Here is a 17,294-nt window from a genome sequence, read left to right on the forward strand (position 1 = left end):
GACAGCCGAATCTCGTGCAGAGCTGTATGTCGTCTCTTCTCGTCAACTGTAAACAAGAGGGACGAGATGTTTAAACAAGTGTATGACAAATTTGCGACCGTTCGTGAATTGTCTTTACAACTTGCAGGACATGTTGTATTTCTCCTTTCTGTGTTAGAGAGAGGGTATAAGGCAAGGTCGTAGCACCGCCAACAATGTTTTTGCAGCCAGTCACTTGTTGAGTATTGTCTAGGGAGTGGGTGTCATTGTTTCGTACTATTGCACATGGAGCGGCTGTTTGTGTAACAAACTTCACAAAACGTAGCCTATTGCGAGCAATCTCCAATAGGAGGTGTAGTGGTTGTGCGTATCGGCGACGCTTGACTGTAACACGCACGGGATTCATATGGGCAGAATGTAAAAGTACGGAGAGCCAATAACTGCTTTAATGACAACCGGATCCTCCTTGACGATGAGAAGTGCGCTGCGCCTTGACGTGCCATCTCACCTTAATACGCATCGGTGTAACATTCCGTCTAGAAAGACGTTATGAAGTGTTACGGGCTACATCGTCAAGCAAACGGCATTTGAAGGAGAAACTGGGCTTATCGAAGACGAGGAGCTATAGCTGCTGGACTACTTGCCGCCCATCACAACCAAAGGTTTGTAAGCTCTGTATTTTTTTCTCACGGAATATGGACGAGTAGGCTATGCGATGCGTGGTTTTCTGGGGTTTTGGATCATGGATAATCATTCCAATAACATGTTTGAGCAGAAGGCGCCGTGTTACAGGTAGTGTTTGAAGCACCTAATGATGCTGGACCTGTGGCAACCTTGGGAAGTCAAGTTTCGTTTTAAGCGCTTTTGTTGTCGGCGGTCGTCTGACACAGGTGTTGTTTAGCCGAGGACGGACGGACGGCGAAGACAGGACAGAGACAGGAGTTTGGTCACAGGCAGCGCCAAGCAATGCCTCTGTTTCCTTCAGTAGCCTATAGGTGTGACGTTACTGTAATGGTCTCGACAATAGCCCTAAGGGAGCAAGAGTTTCAAGTGACATGTTAGTTCAGGTGAGTCATCTGATCGACTCCGGCGAAGGTGTACCTGAACAGGTATAAAATGCTGTGTTAACTCAACACGCAGAGAGTCCATTTAACATCATCTAGAGTGCATTTGGTCCCAGACAGCTGTCGAAGTGTTGAATTAACACAGCAGTTTTTACTATGTAAATTGTTCTCAGTATAGGCCTACTCAGGCAAATGGAATGATGTGTGTGTGTCAGCAGGCAGCGAAATGTAGCACGGTAAAAAAAAAATATGGTTCGATTGTTGGGGAATGGTTTTACCTGTTAGGGATAAGATCCATCTCAAATCCAGGTGGCCAATGTGTGACCATCATTCGGAATGGAAGAGGATGAGTTGAACCTACAGTAGGCCTACAAATTCAACACTGATTTGAGCATATATGGCCCAAACTAAACTCTTCTTGAGTGTTCATTTAACACTTAGAAATTGCGATTTACCATTGGTTTAAAGCACATATATTAATTCAACACTGAAAGAGTTGAAGTTAACAGCATTCTCTGCATTTTTTGCTGTGTCGGCATATGCATACATTACATTACCGAGTAATATGACATTCATAGTGTTCTTATTGGCTCTCTCCTAACTCTGTGGAGTCACCCATTGTTTCTTTGTTGCGGTGGCCTCAGCAGCCCTTTGCTGGTTGGAATAGAGGAAGGTACTGATTGTTGTGGAATAGGATGGTACTGATTGTTGTGGAATAGAGGATGGTACTGGTAGAGCAGATGAAGAACAGCTGTTTGATTGCTCCTAAATAAAGGGCACCCATGTGAGCCAAATTTAGATCAGACGCACGCACGCTCACAAACACGCGGTCCTACTCCCACATGAGCTCTGTGTGTGTGTGTGTGAGTGTGTGTGTGTGTGTGTGTGTGTGTGTGTGTGTGTGTGTGTGTGTGTGTGTGTGTGTGTGTGTGTGTGTGTGTCTCTCTCTCTCTCTCTTGCGTGTGTGCACACACACACACACACACACACCTTCCCACAGCTCCCAAGTGAGTGTGTGTGACATCTGAATTATGGCATGCCTCTGTGGCTGAACTCTGACCTGTAGCGGACCCTATCCTCTTTCCTCAAGCGCCTGCCACTCTCTCTCTCTCTCTCTCTCTCTCTCTCTCTCTCTCTCTCTCTCTCTCTCTCTCTCTCTCTCTCCCAGTCTCACACTCTCCACTCCACTCCTGCCGGTTTCATTTTTACGTGTGGGACTCTTCACAGGCAACATGCCCTGGCTTGTTAGGAATCAAGGGGAGGAGAGAGGAGGGAGGACAAGTCAAACCGGTGCACAGTGAGGACGGGTGTGTGTCTGTGCGTGTGTGAGGTGAAAAAAAAGAGGAGGAGTTTTTAATCTGCCAAGCAAATGAGCCGACTTGTTTGGGAAGTAGAGGCGGAGGAGAGGAGTGGTAGTTCTAAGCTTTTAGACAGTGGCGGAACTGACAGACAGAAAGCAGCGGCAAGACTCAGTGATACCGATAAGGCACGTTCGGCCAAAAGACATGAGAGACACAGGGGAGCGCGTTACCAGGGAGTGGGGAGGGCAGACCAACACAAAGCCATCAGTATGTGTGCTTGAGATCTATGACTCTGTGTCTGTATCTCTCTGTCTCTGTCTTGGTATCCGTCTCTTTCTCTTTCTCTTTCTCTTTGTCTTTGTCTTTCTCTGTCTCTCTTTCTCTCTCTCTCTCTCTCACTCACTCTCTCTCTCTCTCTCTCTCTCTCTCTCTCTCTCTCTCTCTCTCTCTCTCTCTCTCTCTCTCTCTCTCTCTCTCTCTCTGCTGTAGCTGTCAGTGTGAAAGAGCAATCTGTATCTGTATCTCTTGAGTTCTCTGATCCTCAGCGTTTTATCATGTGTGTTTTCATGTCTGCCTTTATGTTATAAGTTTCTGTGTGTGTGTGTGTGTGTGTGTGTGTGTGTGTGTGTGTGTGTGTGTGTGTGTGTGTGTGTGTGTGTGTGTGTGTGTGTGTGTGTGTGTGTGTGTGTGTGTGTGTGTTGGTTTGTTGTAAGGCGAGCCACCTGCTGAGAAAGCATTCTGTAGTTATCTGACTAGTGCTTACCGCATGCTCTGTCGTCTGGTGTGTGTGTGTGTGTGTGTACAGGCGCACGCGCACGCACACACACACACACACACGCATGCACGCACACACACACACACACACACACACACACACACACACACACACACACACACACACACACACACACACACACAATAGTAAAAGCATTCATTCTCTTACTCTCTTTCATTCTATCTCTATCTCTATCTCTATCTCTGTCTCTCTCTCTGTCTCTCTCTCTCTCTCTCTCTCTCTCTCTCTCTCTCTCTCTCTCTCTCTCTCTCACACAGGAGAGCAGCTGAAACGGATCATAGAGCCAACAGCCAGCCAACCCAGGACGAGGAAGAGAAGAGCTGCGATAGGAGACTCAGGGGAATTTTTCCTTTTTCTGACACGACCATTGTTGAGGACTACAAGAGAGAGAGAAAAAAAACGCTCTACAGGGACACGCAGCCTGGCACAGCAACCCCCGTCCTCTTCTCTGAGTCACATCAGGACGTGCCACTAAAGTTGGCTCAATATTTGAACATTTGAATGTTTAACAAATCGGGGCCAAAAAAAAGTCTTTCTGGTATTTTTTTTCCTTTTCCTTCCTCTCTGATTGATTACCGGGGAGGGGATGTCTTGACTCGGTGTCAGAAGAGGAGAACCCATCATCTGTGTTTTCATCGTTGAACTATAGAGGGAGAGAGAGAGAGTGAGAGAGAGAGCCTTTTTCGGAAGCAGGAGTGTAAAGATCATGGGCGCTGTGGCCCAACATGGCTCCTGTCCAGTGAGTCCTAAAGCAGCTCCCAGGGCCCGATGAGGGGCCCCAGCCCCAGCCCTCTCCGGGGCCGGCACTTCCACTGCCGGGAGTGGGCCCTGGAGAAGCTGCGGAGATGCCTGGACGCCCGTGGAGGCGGTGGTGGCGGCGGATTAGGTGGCGGTGGGGAGAGCCGACTGGTGTCATCGTCCGCATCGGCATCGGCAGCCGCGGTGGGAGTGCTAATGACAGGCGGCCCCGGCGCGGGCAAGACGGCTCTGTGCACGGAGCTGGTGTGGCCCCAGTCGGCGGCGGGCAGGGCCTCGGGCCTGGCGCCGCGCTGCCTGGCCTGGCACTTCTGCCAGCGGGAGGACGAGGGTAGCGTGGCCGTCTGGAGGTTCGTCCTCAGCCTGGTGGAGCAGGCCAGGGCCAGCGCGCTCCTGCCCCCGGCGTATGCACACGCGCTGGGCAGCCCCGACGTGGCGCCCACCCTGGAGCCTCTGCACTGCCAGCGAGATCCGGACGACACCTTCAGAAGGTATTTTTTGTTTGCTATATATCGTTATTATTTGACTAATGTTAGTGTCACTGTCATTTGATAGTTCAAAGCGTTCAAAGCAGGTCGAGGAGCACACTGAATAAGACACTAAGGTCAAGGACCAGTTTTGTTTTTATTTTTCTCAGAGCAGAGTAGAGCAGACGTTTCAGGTTTATGCCATCATCAATGTGCATCAATCAATATGCCATCATCAACAATCTCTGTGCTCGAGAGTCTTATTCAGTGTGCGAAGCTACAGTGCGAACTGTACTTTTTAGGCCCACGGCCCACCTACTTATTCTTCTAACATCCAGAAGGTAACAATAATACCCTTGCCTACTGTCATTTGATAGTAGCCTACAGTAAATTTTGCAGTGTTACTGTAACACTCGAATATAACACTCATAGTGCTGAATCAACTCTGCATTCAAATGTTGACGTGATGACCCGGTGATTGCTCTCCTCACGTCATCGCTTACAACGTTTTCTTTTGTAACCGTAATGCATTCATGCAGTGCTTCATGTGTTCACATATACAGCACGGATTGCGCTACACTTCAAAGGGTATTGCATCTTAGCAGGGAAACAAGGAACATGGTTTCTTCATTCTGCTTGTGATATCAAAGCTCTGGTGTACAGTGCACCATTGGCCTGTAAATCAATACATCACCCGTGGTCTGATCAGAAGGGCTGTAACGATATACCCAACTTGGGGTGGCCGATATGACGATATTGACTCGTGAAACCGAGTACAAGATTGTCTCGAATCTCCCAAAGTGGAGCACTTGTATAGATGGTCTTGGAGTGAGGATGTTTACTATCGGTATCAGAGTGATGTTTACTTAGTGTTGTTGTCTTCACTTCTATTCTTTGCATTATTGTATTCCAATTGTGTAATTTATGAGAGTGTCATCAGTGCGTTTACATTTTAATTGCAAATTGCAAATATTGTCTTCCTGCATCACAATACAGTATTGTGACGGTGTGTAGGCCCATCACGATTTCTTGATTTGATTCAATATCGTTACAGCCCTATTGAACAGTATAGTGGGGAATGAGGCTTACTCACGTTAAGAATTCCCCCTTTTCAGTTTCCTTCCTTAATCTGATGGTATGTAAGGCCTGCTTTTCCGTTCAGGGTACATAACAGGCAGGATCAGTGACTTGATGTGTTAATCTTCACAGTATACTGTATACTTGGCAGTGTGGTTGGTCAGGCCTCCGTCTTAAGTATATTTTTAATCCTCTTTTCTCTTGGGTCAGTTTGAAGATACATACACTGTGCGCAAGTTGAAAATAATGGTTTTTTTTGGTCTCTTGGTCTCCTATTTGCATGCGTTCGATTCCTACCGGTATGGACTGTCAGAGTGAAAGCTGTGTGCCTCTCTCTCGCTCTCTCTCTCTCTCTCTCTCTCTCTCTCTCTTTCTCTCTCTCTCTCTCTCTCTTTCTCTCTCTCTCTCTCTCCCCCTTTATGGACGTGACAGGCAGGAAAGGCACAATTGTTCTGGCTCTCTGGCTTTTTATATTTGTATATCCCCCCTCTGTCTTCTCCCGCTACCTCTTTTAGCCCATAATACGTGCCATTCACAGCGCACACAATAGGGCACTAGTCTGAATGAATGAAAGAATGCTATTTACAACAGTTCGTTAGGGGAGAGAGAGAGAGAGAGAGAGAGAGAGAGAGAGAGAGAGAGAGAGAGAGAGAGAGAGAGAGATCTCAAGCACATAATGACAACAGAGGAAAGAGTCTACTAGCTCTGAGTAAGGTGAGCTGTAGCAGCCAGTGAGGTCGCCACTATCACGTGTGGGTGTCACTCACTCTTCTAGCTTGCGATGACACGGGCGCAGGCAGGCACGGACGCACGCACACACACACAAACGCACACACTTTCAAACACTTTCATCTTCTCTCGAGCTGTTGTTATTTTTCTTCGGCCCTTTTGTCTTTTAACCCGTTAAAACATGGAATTGTAAACTTGTTGTTACCAGAATTGCAATGACCGAGTCGTAGTGCATTGCTGCATTTCTGTGTTACGTCATAGTAGAGTAGTACTATGGTAATTAACCTATCAATGTCTATTACACCGTGCCTCAGATGGTACGGCTTACATTATGGGGCTACCTGTACACATTTCCCTTCGACATTTTAGCGTTAGCGTGGCTGCTGGACATTTGCGCTGGCCCCCTGTGTTTGCTCTGAGCATGGGCCAAAAGTTTAGGCCCACATTCCACACTGCCCTCACATACTGACAAATGGCTGAGAGAGGGTCTATTTGTGTACACATACGTAGGTCTGTGGTGTGTGTGTGTGTGTGTATGCGTGCGCGCGCGCGCGCGCGCGCGTGCGTGCGTGTGTGTGTGTGTGTGTGTGTGTGTGTGTGTGTGTGTGTGTGTGTGTGTGTGTGTGTGTGTGTGTGTGTGTGTGTGTGTGTGTGTGCATTGCAAACAAAAGGGCAGAGGTTCATGCTGTATATGTCCGTCTGTAAGTGTGTGTGTGTGTGTCTATATCTGTGTCTGTGTCTGTGTCTGTGTGTGCATTGTAAACAGAGGTACATACTGTATGTCTGTCTGTAAGTGTGTGTGTGTGTGTGTGTGTGTGTGTGTGTGTGTGTGTGTGTGTGTGTGTGTGTGTGTGTGTGTGTGTGTGTGTGTGTGTGTGTGTGTGTGTGTGTGTGTGTGTGTGTACTACCAGCGCGTCTGTGCGACCGACTGCACTGTAAACACAAGGGCAGAGGCTTGGCTGTGACTTGAAAAGGAGTGGTGCTCCAGCAGCTGTTCCCTGCTATGTCTGCCTGTTTGTGGCCTGGCCAGGACAGACAGCACACAGTGTTGTTTTTGTTTAGGCCGTCATTAGTGCACACACTAACTGCTGATTTGGCTCAAGGGAGACTCAGAGGGACTCAGGGACACATACGTATGTAGACACTTGGCTGTGGTTTTCTCTGCCTAAGTCTAAGGATTGTATAAGGCCTTATTTAACCCATTAAAACACAGCGTTATGAATTTGCTGTTACCAGATTGGCGATGACCAAGTCATAGTGCATTACTGAAGGCCCTGTGTTATGTCATAGTATTGTAATACTGTGGTAATCAGCCCTTAAATGCCTATTACCAGAGAGAGTAGAGAGAGAGAGGTTCCATTGGCCCATTGTTTCCGGGTTCTATAATTGCAAGGGGGAGGGGGGAAAATCCCCCTTTAGGCAGACCTAAGCAGACCTAAGGACTGTTCTATTCAATGCTAGGAGTATTATGACACGCCCCTTTAGGCAGACCGGAACCTGGTCATGTTAGGTGCCCATAGCAACCTATTACACTGGCATATCTCTATATACTTAACCCCTTAAGACACGGCATTATAAATAAGCTGTTACCAGTATGGCAATGACCAAGTCGTAATGTATTACTTAAGGCCCCTTGCACTATCATAGTATTGTAGTGCTATAGTAGTTAACTTCCAATGTCTATTACAGCGTGCCACAGGAGGTACGGCGCGCATTAAGGGGCTACAGAATCTCTGCTATTACAGCCTGCCACTGGTGGTGCGGTGTGCATTATGAGGCTACCACAGAAACATCTACAAACAGCAGACACATACAAACCAGGGCTTGACATTAACTTTTTTTTCACCCACCGGCCACTGTGGCTAGTGGTTTTCTCGAGTCACTAGCCATTCAGGTATTGCACTAGCCACAGATTTTACATCGTTTTTTTCCTTCATTATGATGGCGTACATCTAACCTAAGAAGATGAGATTCTAAAGCAATATGAGCTTTCTACATGGAAGTATGTCAAGCAAATAGAAACTGAGTTACTGAGTTTTGTCTTGAACTTAAATACAAACAATTGATATACAAGGGGCAAACGACAAAATACTATGGCTACTATGGTGGCTACTATGATGCGTATGTCATACCAAGGAATAAACTGCCAGCCGAATTGGCTAGTGACACTGAAAGTATTACTAGCCAAAGCCAAGTTTCACCAGAATTTGACCGGTTGGCTAGTGCCAGTGTCAGCCCTGATACAAACACACACATATACAGCACTATCTGTCTGTCTGTCTGTCTGTCTGTCTGTCTGTCTGTCTGTCTCTCTCTCTCTCTCTCTCTCTCTCTCTCTCTCTCTCTCTCTCTCTCTCTCTCTCTCTCTCACACACACACACACACACGCACACGCACACGCACACGCACAAGTGCACGTGTCCAGACGCATGCAGTCAGGACCCCCTATCCTATCATTTTGGCCAGAGACCTGACTGCAGCAGAAGTGGTCAGCTGTTCATTTGAACTGTCTTGCGAGCACGGTGTTTATCTGTCGCAGTAAATCAGCTTGTTTGTCTGTCGCCGCCGAAGGCGCTGAGCTGAGCTGGGCTGCTGAGCTGAGCTGCTGATCTGAGCTGTGCCCCGACTGGACAAAAGAGAGACTCGCCCTCAGCCACACGGGTTAATCACTGGTCTGGTACAGCCGGACCCTGTCGTCGTCATCATCATCTCTCTCTCTCTCTCTCTCTCTCTCTCTCTCTCTCTCTCTCTCTCTCTCTCTCTCTCTTTTTCTGTCTCTTTCTCTCTGGACTACCCAGGAGGTGCTCAGGGGGTCAGCATCTTCACACATTCTCTCTCTCTTTCTCTTTCTCTTTCTCTTTCTCTGTCTCTCTCTCTCTCTCTCTCTCTCTCTCTCTCTCTCTCTCTCTCTCTCTCTCTCTCTCTCTCTGGTAAACAAACATCCTCCATTCTTTCCGGTCAGCTATAGCCCCTGAGGGTGTCTTTGTTTGACAGCGCAGCATTACTCTGGCCCACAAGGTGCATGAGTGATGAGGGTGACTGGACATCATTTAGTGCTGAGCCAGGTGTGAGGTGTTGTGCAGCCTGCCAAAAGGTGACCGGGCCGGCCTGAAGATGAAAAACCTGAGAAACACTCTCCCGAAAAACAAGTCCCCAGGCAGACATCCCAGCTTCAGTCCATATCATCCAAATGTCATAGTGGCAAAAAAAAACTTAACGGGAAAAGTTGATTTTCAGGTATTTTTATGAGGGATGATGTGGCATAGACAAGCATGGGAATATACAAACACTAACAGTGAAAAAACCCAGAGGCAGACATGCTAGGTTCAGATGGTGAAGTTCCTTCATATGTTGTAGCTAGATCACTAGCTGATCACTACATAAAGGCACAAATAGACCAGACATGACGTAATTGCCTTTGGATTGAGTCGCTGGCGACAAAAGAGACAAAAGCCATTTGGGCGACGAGATGCGATTGGAGCGACTTGAGCGACAGTTTGTAGTTGGACTTGAGTGAATATAATGTAAATGAGCTATGATGCGTTTCGCCAACAGCCGCCACAGCCAATAGGAATGTTGGAATGCTTGCATTCTGTTTTTAACGGACATAGTAGCCTACTCTGTTGCTTCTATCGCTCGAATCGCTCTTGCTGCACAGTCCAGCGATTCTCTGTGGCTTGATTTTGTCGCCGCCGGTGTATTCACCTGGTGAGGTAAATGTCCAGCTGATCTCTACGGAGCGTACAGACAAAAGCAGTAGCAGGAAAGGAGTCAGTATCTCAATCCGGTTTGTCCACCTTTGGACTAAGGTGACCAGAACTAATAATACAACTAGAAATGCACTTCCTGTGCACAGGAAGCTGTTTGATAGATCCTTTAACTATGTTACTCCCTATTTTTTTCAAGTCTTTCTGCCCTCTTTTTGTGGAGTTAGAAACTGGAATGTCATAATTCGCCCTGTCCCGCAATGGTGAAGAATCCTGGAGGGCCTGGAGGAAGAAGTTCATGTTCACGGGGTGCTGTGGTGCAGTGCGCTAAATCGCCTGAACCGTCCATACTGTACCGTCTTTAGGGACCCAGGATGGAGCACGGCCTCAAAACCCTTACCTGGAGTCATTCATATCCCAATACTAACCCATGTCTCATGTCCAACAGTTTTCTCTGTCCAAAAAAGATTATTTTCTCCCCTTCCAAGCGCATATGATGCAACCTCCATGAGAATTCCAAGTTGTGAATGCGTGGCCAATCAATGGGAGATAGCTCAAACCTTGCAAGAGCCTTGCATGTTGCAGTCAAGAAAACCCTGGTACTAAATCAGTGACTCCTACTGTACTTGGGTGTTTCACCAGAGACGGCCCAGAGAGACCACGTGCAAATAGACAAACAGTCAATTAAAAAGGAGCCTTCCCCCGCACCACTGGAATGTGTACAGAAAGGGTGCGCTCCCTTTTATCAAATGTCACTGGAAGGGAGATAAGGGACGTGGGGGTTGATGGGAGATAGATAGATGTGAGTTAATGATTAATAGGCGCTCTCGCCTGAATTGTTGCTCACTCCAGTTTGCAGCAAGTTTGCGCAACAGCAGCAGCAGCACCACCAGCTAAAGCGTTTAGTCGTCTTGATTAGTCAGAGAGAAGCAGCCTGCAACAAATGTTGTTCCCTTCAGATCTTTCTTGTTTTTCGCCTCGGGTTGTTTTGTCTCGTCTGAATCCTCTTTATTCCCCCCCCCCACTGTTTTTCAGAGAACACACACACACACTTTTGCTGTTTACCAGCACAGAATTATTTGCCAATGGCAATACTACAGCAGAAAAAAGAACAAGACAACCGGAAGTGAATCCATTAGCACAGCCAGATCAGCATTTGCCATATGGGTGGAGAGAGACGTTAATCTACTGAATCCATCAGCCTATTTGTCTTGTCTGTCTCGCTGCCTGTCTGTTTGCCCTGTCTGTCTAACTGTCTGACTGTCTGTCTGTAGTGGAAGGCTGCCAAGAGTTATAATAATTACAGAAATGTAAGCGCATGCCATCTGACAAGCCGTCTCTCATTAGGCAGTCGGTTGGTGGGTGTCACGGTGTTATGGTGGCAGTAAAAGCCAGCGGCATCGGATGGCATAAAACGCTTCAACGGAATTACATTTGATAAGGCACGGCGGCAGTTGAAACCAAACCAGTCATCTTCGGACTTCAGGGAGGTTATATTGGTGTTGTGTACCGTATAGTATAGTATATGTACAGTAAAGCTCGGAGGGAAATGAGAGAGGCAGCCAGCCAGCCACGCGTGCCGCAACAAATTCCCTCCCATACCCTACCCTACCCCATAGGCCTATCTACAGGGCTTGACATTAACTTTTTCGTTTGCTGGCCAATGTGGCTAGTGGTTTTCCCGATTCACTAGCCATCCAGTTTTTCTACTAGCCATAATAGTTTATTTTGTTTTTCTTTTTGTTTTTTTAATCATGACATTGTACATCTAACCTCAGAATATGGGGTTGCTTAAAGCAAGAAGATGAGTGCATGGGTTTTTACATGGAAATAAAACAAACAAATAGAAACTTGAGTAACTGACCTTTTTCTTGAACTTTGTACAAACAATTGATACAAAAGGGGCAAAGTGCAGAATATACGCTATTCTGATGTCATACCATAGAATAAGCTACCTGCCAAATTGGCTAATGAGACTGAAATTGTTACCTGCCACAACCAAGTTTTACCAGCATTTGGCCGGTGCCAGTGTCAAGCCCTGCCTATCTATGCTCCTTGCCTTGCCTCGCCTGTGTGCATAGCTGGATTGGTCATAAGGCATTCAGGGCATTTGCCTGATGGACTGATGATGATTTTGGCCTGGTCCTCCCCTCAATGCAGTGATATCAGTCCTCATGCCACTACAGCTGACCTCTCGGAGTCAGATTTAAAGATTCATTTTGGCTGTAGTGGTGAAAATAGCTTGTAATAGATGGCTAAAATGTTGTCACAGGCTTCATTGCCTCTGTCAATGCCTGGCGGACAGGTCTTGGCTGAAAACGCCCGGTCTGATTTTTTATCCGAGCCCAGCCCTGTGTGTTTCAAATGTGCTCGCTCAGTCAGTCAGCCCGGGCGGGTAGAGACCAGGAAATCCCACAGCTTCCTTGGGTCTGAGTCACAGCATCACACCACACTCCACACCACCAGGCTTCTCCCTCAAGGGCTGGGGGGGAAGGAGAGGTGGAGGGGATGGGAAGGACGAAGGAGGGAGGGAGGGAGGGAGGGAGAAAATGCGGAGGAGTGGAAAGGATGAGGAAGAGAGAAACGAGAAGCGAGAGCTGGCGGAAAGCAGCAGGTGGCTGAGAGGCTGCAGGGAAGCTTGCAGGCAAATTCTTTTTTTCCCTCCCTCTCTCTCTCTCACTCTCTCTCTCTCTCTTGCTTTCCCTACTGTCGGTCTCTCTCTTTGTCCTTGCCTCTCTCTCTCTCTCTCCAGTCTGTTTCTTGGTCATAGGTGCAGGTTGCGTTCTGTAGTGAGGTGCAGCACGTGGGCTTTTGATTTTTTTTTCTCTCTTCTTTGTTTCAGTTCTTTGTTCTGGTCCGAATCCAACATCTAGGTCATGCATATTTCTGAGCTCACTCGCCTTTTCACTTTGCAGTTCCCCTTCACCAGCTTTAAAAGGCTTAGAAACACACTAGACTGAGCACACTTAGACATCAGCAAAACCTTAATCCTTTGCCTTGTAAAGTAAGATAGGGAGTTGTCATCGTTGTGATAATGGTTTACTTTTACAGATATTGAAGGCAACATCCTGTGGCCAGCCTTATGCAATAAAATCATTAACTCTCTCTTTCCTTCTCGGGTTCTCTCTCTCTCTCTCTCTCTCTCTCTCTTTCTCTCTCTCTCTCTCTCTCTCTCTCTCTCTCTCTCTCTCTCTCTCTCTCTCTCTCTCTCTCTCTCTCTCTCTCTCTCTCTCTCTCTCTCTCTCTCTCTCTCTCTCTCTCTCTCTCTCTCCAGTTCAGTTCAGTTCAAGAAGCTTTATTGGCATGACAAATAGTGATTACATTGCCAAAGCGCAAAACATAATGAACATTCAATCATTAATCTCTTTCATGCATTAATCTCATTCATTTATTCATACAGTATTGATATCAATCTCTCTCTCTCTCTCTCTCTCTCTCTCTCTCTCTCTCTCTCTCTCTATCTCTCTCTCTCTCTCTCTTTCTCTCTCTCTCTCTCTCTCTCTCTCTCTCTCTCTCTCTCTCTCTCTCTCTCTCTCTCTGCAGGGCTTTTCTGGAGCCGCTGTCAGACCTCCCCACTCCACCCCAGAGTGTGTTTGTGCTGGTGGACTCCCTGGACTCCGGCTATGGGTCTGGTCTCAGGGAGGGCGGTGGTGGTGGTGGGGGCCTGACGACCACGTCAACGCCGGCCTCCTCCTCCACCTCTACCTCCTCCTCCTCCCACACCTCCCCCATCATGGCCAGTCGGAGCGGCTCCATCGCCGAGCTGCTGTCCAGACACCTCCACCTCCTGCCCAGATGGCTCCTGCTGGTGTGCTCCGCTCGCCGCCAGAACAGGGCTCTCTGCAAGATGTTCTCAGGTACTCATAGCCAAAGAACGTAGATTGGATAAGACATATCACTCAATGGAAAATGCATTGGCCATGGTGTGGTACGAGGGCGTTGCTTAAATACCATAGAACTAATAGATTTCTATACTTGAAGACACTGCACTGATACAGAATTAACTGTAGCTCTTGGTCAGCAGTAATTGCGGGGAATAATTAAGGACAGCTGACAAACATTCAGTGTCCTATGACCTGTTCTACACTCCGACCCTGGCGGTAGTGGCATTGCACTTTACCATGCTTGCAATTTGACCGTAGAAGAAAAAATTTGGACTCCCCTCGCCATCATTCCGTACTACACGCCGATGACGTCTGTAAACCCTCCTATCTCTAGTACCTCCTTGCTCATAGCTGGATTGGCTATAAGGCTTACAGGGCATTTGCCCGGAGGACTGTCGATGAATTTGGCCTGCTCCTCCCCTCAATGTAGTTGTATCGGTCCTCATGCCGCTACGGCTGAACTCTCCTAGTCAGATTTAAATATTCATTTTGGCGGTTGTGCTCAAAGTAAACCATAATAGATGACTGATGTTGTCAAATGTTGTCACAGGCTTCATTGTCTCAATGCCTGTCGGACCGGTCTTGGCTACAAAAAATGCCCGGCCTGATTTTTCATCCCAGGCCAGCCCTGCATGTATGGCACCGCTATCAGCAGGGCTGTAGTACTCGAGTCCGGACTCGGCCCGAGTCCGGACTCAAGTCAATTTTTTGCTGACTTAGACTTGTCTCGGACTCGGTATTGTTTGGACTTGGACTTGTCTTGGACTCGGACATTGGTCTTGCCAAATTGGGCTTTTTGACTCGCCCGGGTCTGTTATTATTATTTTTAAAACACTGGCCATCATAGATCCTAAAGTGGAATTTGAAATCCAATAACAAACAAGTTATTAACAAGCACATCCATGGCATATAGGTTACCTTCAAAGGTTCACATTATTGAAATTCATCCTTTTCATTGTTTAACACTGACCGACATGTGACTCGGACTTGACTTGGACTAATCCTTTTGGACTCGGTCTGGTCTCGGACTCGAACCTCTTTGGACTCGGACTTGATTATTCTGGTATTGGACTTGTCTTGGACTCTACAAAGGTGGACTTGACTACAGCCCTGGCTCTCAGGTTGTTTTCCCCCGCTAGCAGCACATACAGTGCAGTGCGATGCATTTACAGTGCAGTGCGAGTGCAGTGGCAGTACTGTACTGCACCGACTCTTCCTGAAAAGGACACAGGAATACAATACACAGTCACAGGAGGCTTAATGGAATTATATACAGTAAGCATTTTCACACACAGAGAAATGGAGGAAGAGAAAGAAATGCACACAGGAAAGGGGACACACACACACACACGCACGCACACACACACACACACACACGCACACACACGCACACACACACACACACACACACACACACACACACACACACACACACACACACACACACACACACACACACACACACACACACACACACACACACACACACACACACACACAGGTGGGGTGATATATGACGGTGTGTACTGAAATAATTGGGGGCTCACAGAAATAGAAAGTGGAGCAGACCTATGCCTGAAGTAAATAAGATCATCAGTTTTCAAAGTTTTTGACGCACCCCCCCTCCCTAAAACTTTTTTTTTTTGTATCATAAAAAGGAGGTCATCTTCGTTTTTCTTTTTCTTTTTTCGGAGGACATTTTAAAGGCCCTTGCCGGTTTAGCCGAGGTTCTGTGGAGCTCTCTGGAGCTTCACGGGGCCATGCAAATAAAGCGTTTAAAAAGCAGCTAAAGCCGCCCGGAGAACTGGCGGAACACAAGAAACAGCGGAGTGGAACTACTCTCGCTAGAGGTATACCTTCGTTTCCGGAGGGTAGAATAGTGCGACGCGCACTCCCTGCCTACCTTAATTAGAGCCAATGCAAATATGGAATGCCCTTTGATGTTTCCACTTGCAGAAACCGTGGGGTAACCATCATCAAACCTTAATTGGCCAGAGGTACTGTAGGCTAGGCTTTTATAGCGGAGGCTCACAGGGAAAGGAATGTGTTTCCGAGGAGGCCTTGTTGGCGAGCAAACGTACCAAATTATAAAGCTACGTCGTGTAACTATGTTCTCCATACATCCCTTGTACTCCTCCTGAGTAACATGTCTGGTTACCACCAGACCTAATCAAGTGAGTCTTTCAGATCGGAACGATTGTGTAGAACTAAAGGCAGTTCCCAGGCTACTCGGTAGCAGCTTCTTTCCACAAGCCATCAGACTCATCAACACACTGAAGAAAACCACATGATGATTTCAAGGTCACTGGAGGACATTCTATGAACATTTCTTTCAACATGCCACTGGCACTTTACTCTTGCACCTTGTACACATAATCTGCACCACTTCACTTTGCTTGTATGACCATTGATTGTACTTCTGCTGCTGTGTTTGCGCGTGCGTGCATGCGTGTATATGTGTATTTTTACAGTGTATGGAAGTTGTGTGCTTTCGTCTTGTTGCCTACACTGGTCTTGGATTTTCTGAATCATCTGTATTTTGAGAACTCATTATCACATTGTGGGTGCAATCTGGCTGGCTCGTTACATTTCTTTGAACCTTGCAACAACCACTGGACTTTGTGTACAGTCCGTGGGCTTTTCTTCTTCAACGGAAAAACATGTTGAACTAATGGAAGAGGGAGGCAAAAGGGACAGTTCCATTTCCTGTTTGTTTTTGCCTGATTGAGGAATATGACAGAAGTGCATTTCCTGCGTCCTTTGTGTCGGTTATATTTAATTATTATATACTTACTATTATAAGCTTGAGTCATCTAATGGAATATGAAGTCATCCTGTGCACTAGGCTCTTCGTAAAATTTTGCAAGCGGCAAACCGTTTCATCTTCTCTAATCTACCATCTTTTTCCCTTGCATCGGTACTAAATCTTCTCCTGCAGGGTTTCCAGAGGTTGTGCCTGGGCCACCTGTGTTAATCTGATAATATTTGAAGAATTTGTGGTCATTTGAATGTGCACAAAATGTTAAGGACCAAACTGGAGCAAAAACACGTTCTTGGTTATTTAAGAGGATTTGTCCCCATAGACTGTTTTCTGTAACCCATATCTTTTCTAGCTCCCTTCTACCTGAACCTGAAATCACACTTATTCACTGATGCCTATGGTCCTTAACCACCCTGCCCCCCCAACTCCACTCTATCCCCTCCCCTCTCTCTCCCCCCTTTATTCCCTAGCCCCATCTCCTTTTGTAAAGCGACCTTGGGTTACTTGAATGGCGCTATATCCATCTAAGTCATTATTATAATCATTATAATATTATTCTCTCCCTTATCATCTGCTTCCCTGTGGGGTCCCTGCGGCGTCTGTGCCTGGGTGACCTGCGTAAGCCGGTCACGGTGTGAAACGTGCATCTTTACTAACTCCTTTCCCTTGTATCTTCACTTACTCTCTCCCTTACATGTCTACAAACTCTCTTCCCGTATTTTACATAGTATTGTATCCCAACTGCTTTCTCTCCCTTCTCAACGTCCCCCTGT

At 47.0% G+C, this 17,294-nt stretch overlaps 1 protein-coding gene across 2 annotated transcripts in view; it reads left to right on the forward strand.

Moving 5' to 3' along the window:
- The first annotated feature begins 356 nt into the window (after positions 1-356).
- Positions 357-17,294, forward strand: part of ankrd50l (ankyrin repeat domain 50-like) — a 31,566-nt gene continuing 14,628 nt past the window's right edge. Inside the window, exons 1-3 of one of the 2 annotated variants that reach the window (XM_063213808.1) lie at positions 357-641; positions 3,398-4,387; positions 13,420-13,733. In XM_063213808.1, the coding sequence (XP_063069878.1) occupies positions 3,909-4,387; positions 13,420-13,733 (793 nt within the window). In that variant the 5' untranslated portion in view covers positions 357-641; positions 3,398-3,908. Of the gene's footprint in view, positions 642-2,336; positions 2,612-3,397; positions 4,388-13,419; positions 13,734-17,294 lie in introns of those variants that run through there. The other variant, XM_063213809.1, reaches the window with a different exon arrangement.

The sequence above is a fragment of the Engraulis encrasicolus genome, chromosome 13 (genome assembly GCF_034702125.1).
Source record: "Engraulis encrasicolus isolate BLACKSEA-1 chromosome 13, IST_EnEncr_1.0, whole genome shotgun sequence".
Lineage (NCBI taxonomy): Eukaryota > Metazoa > Chordata > Actinopteri > Clupeiformes > Engraulidae > Engraulis > Engraulis encrasicolus.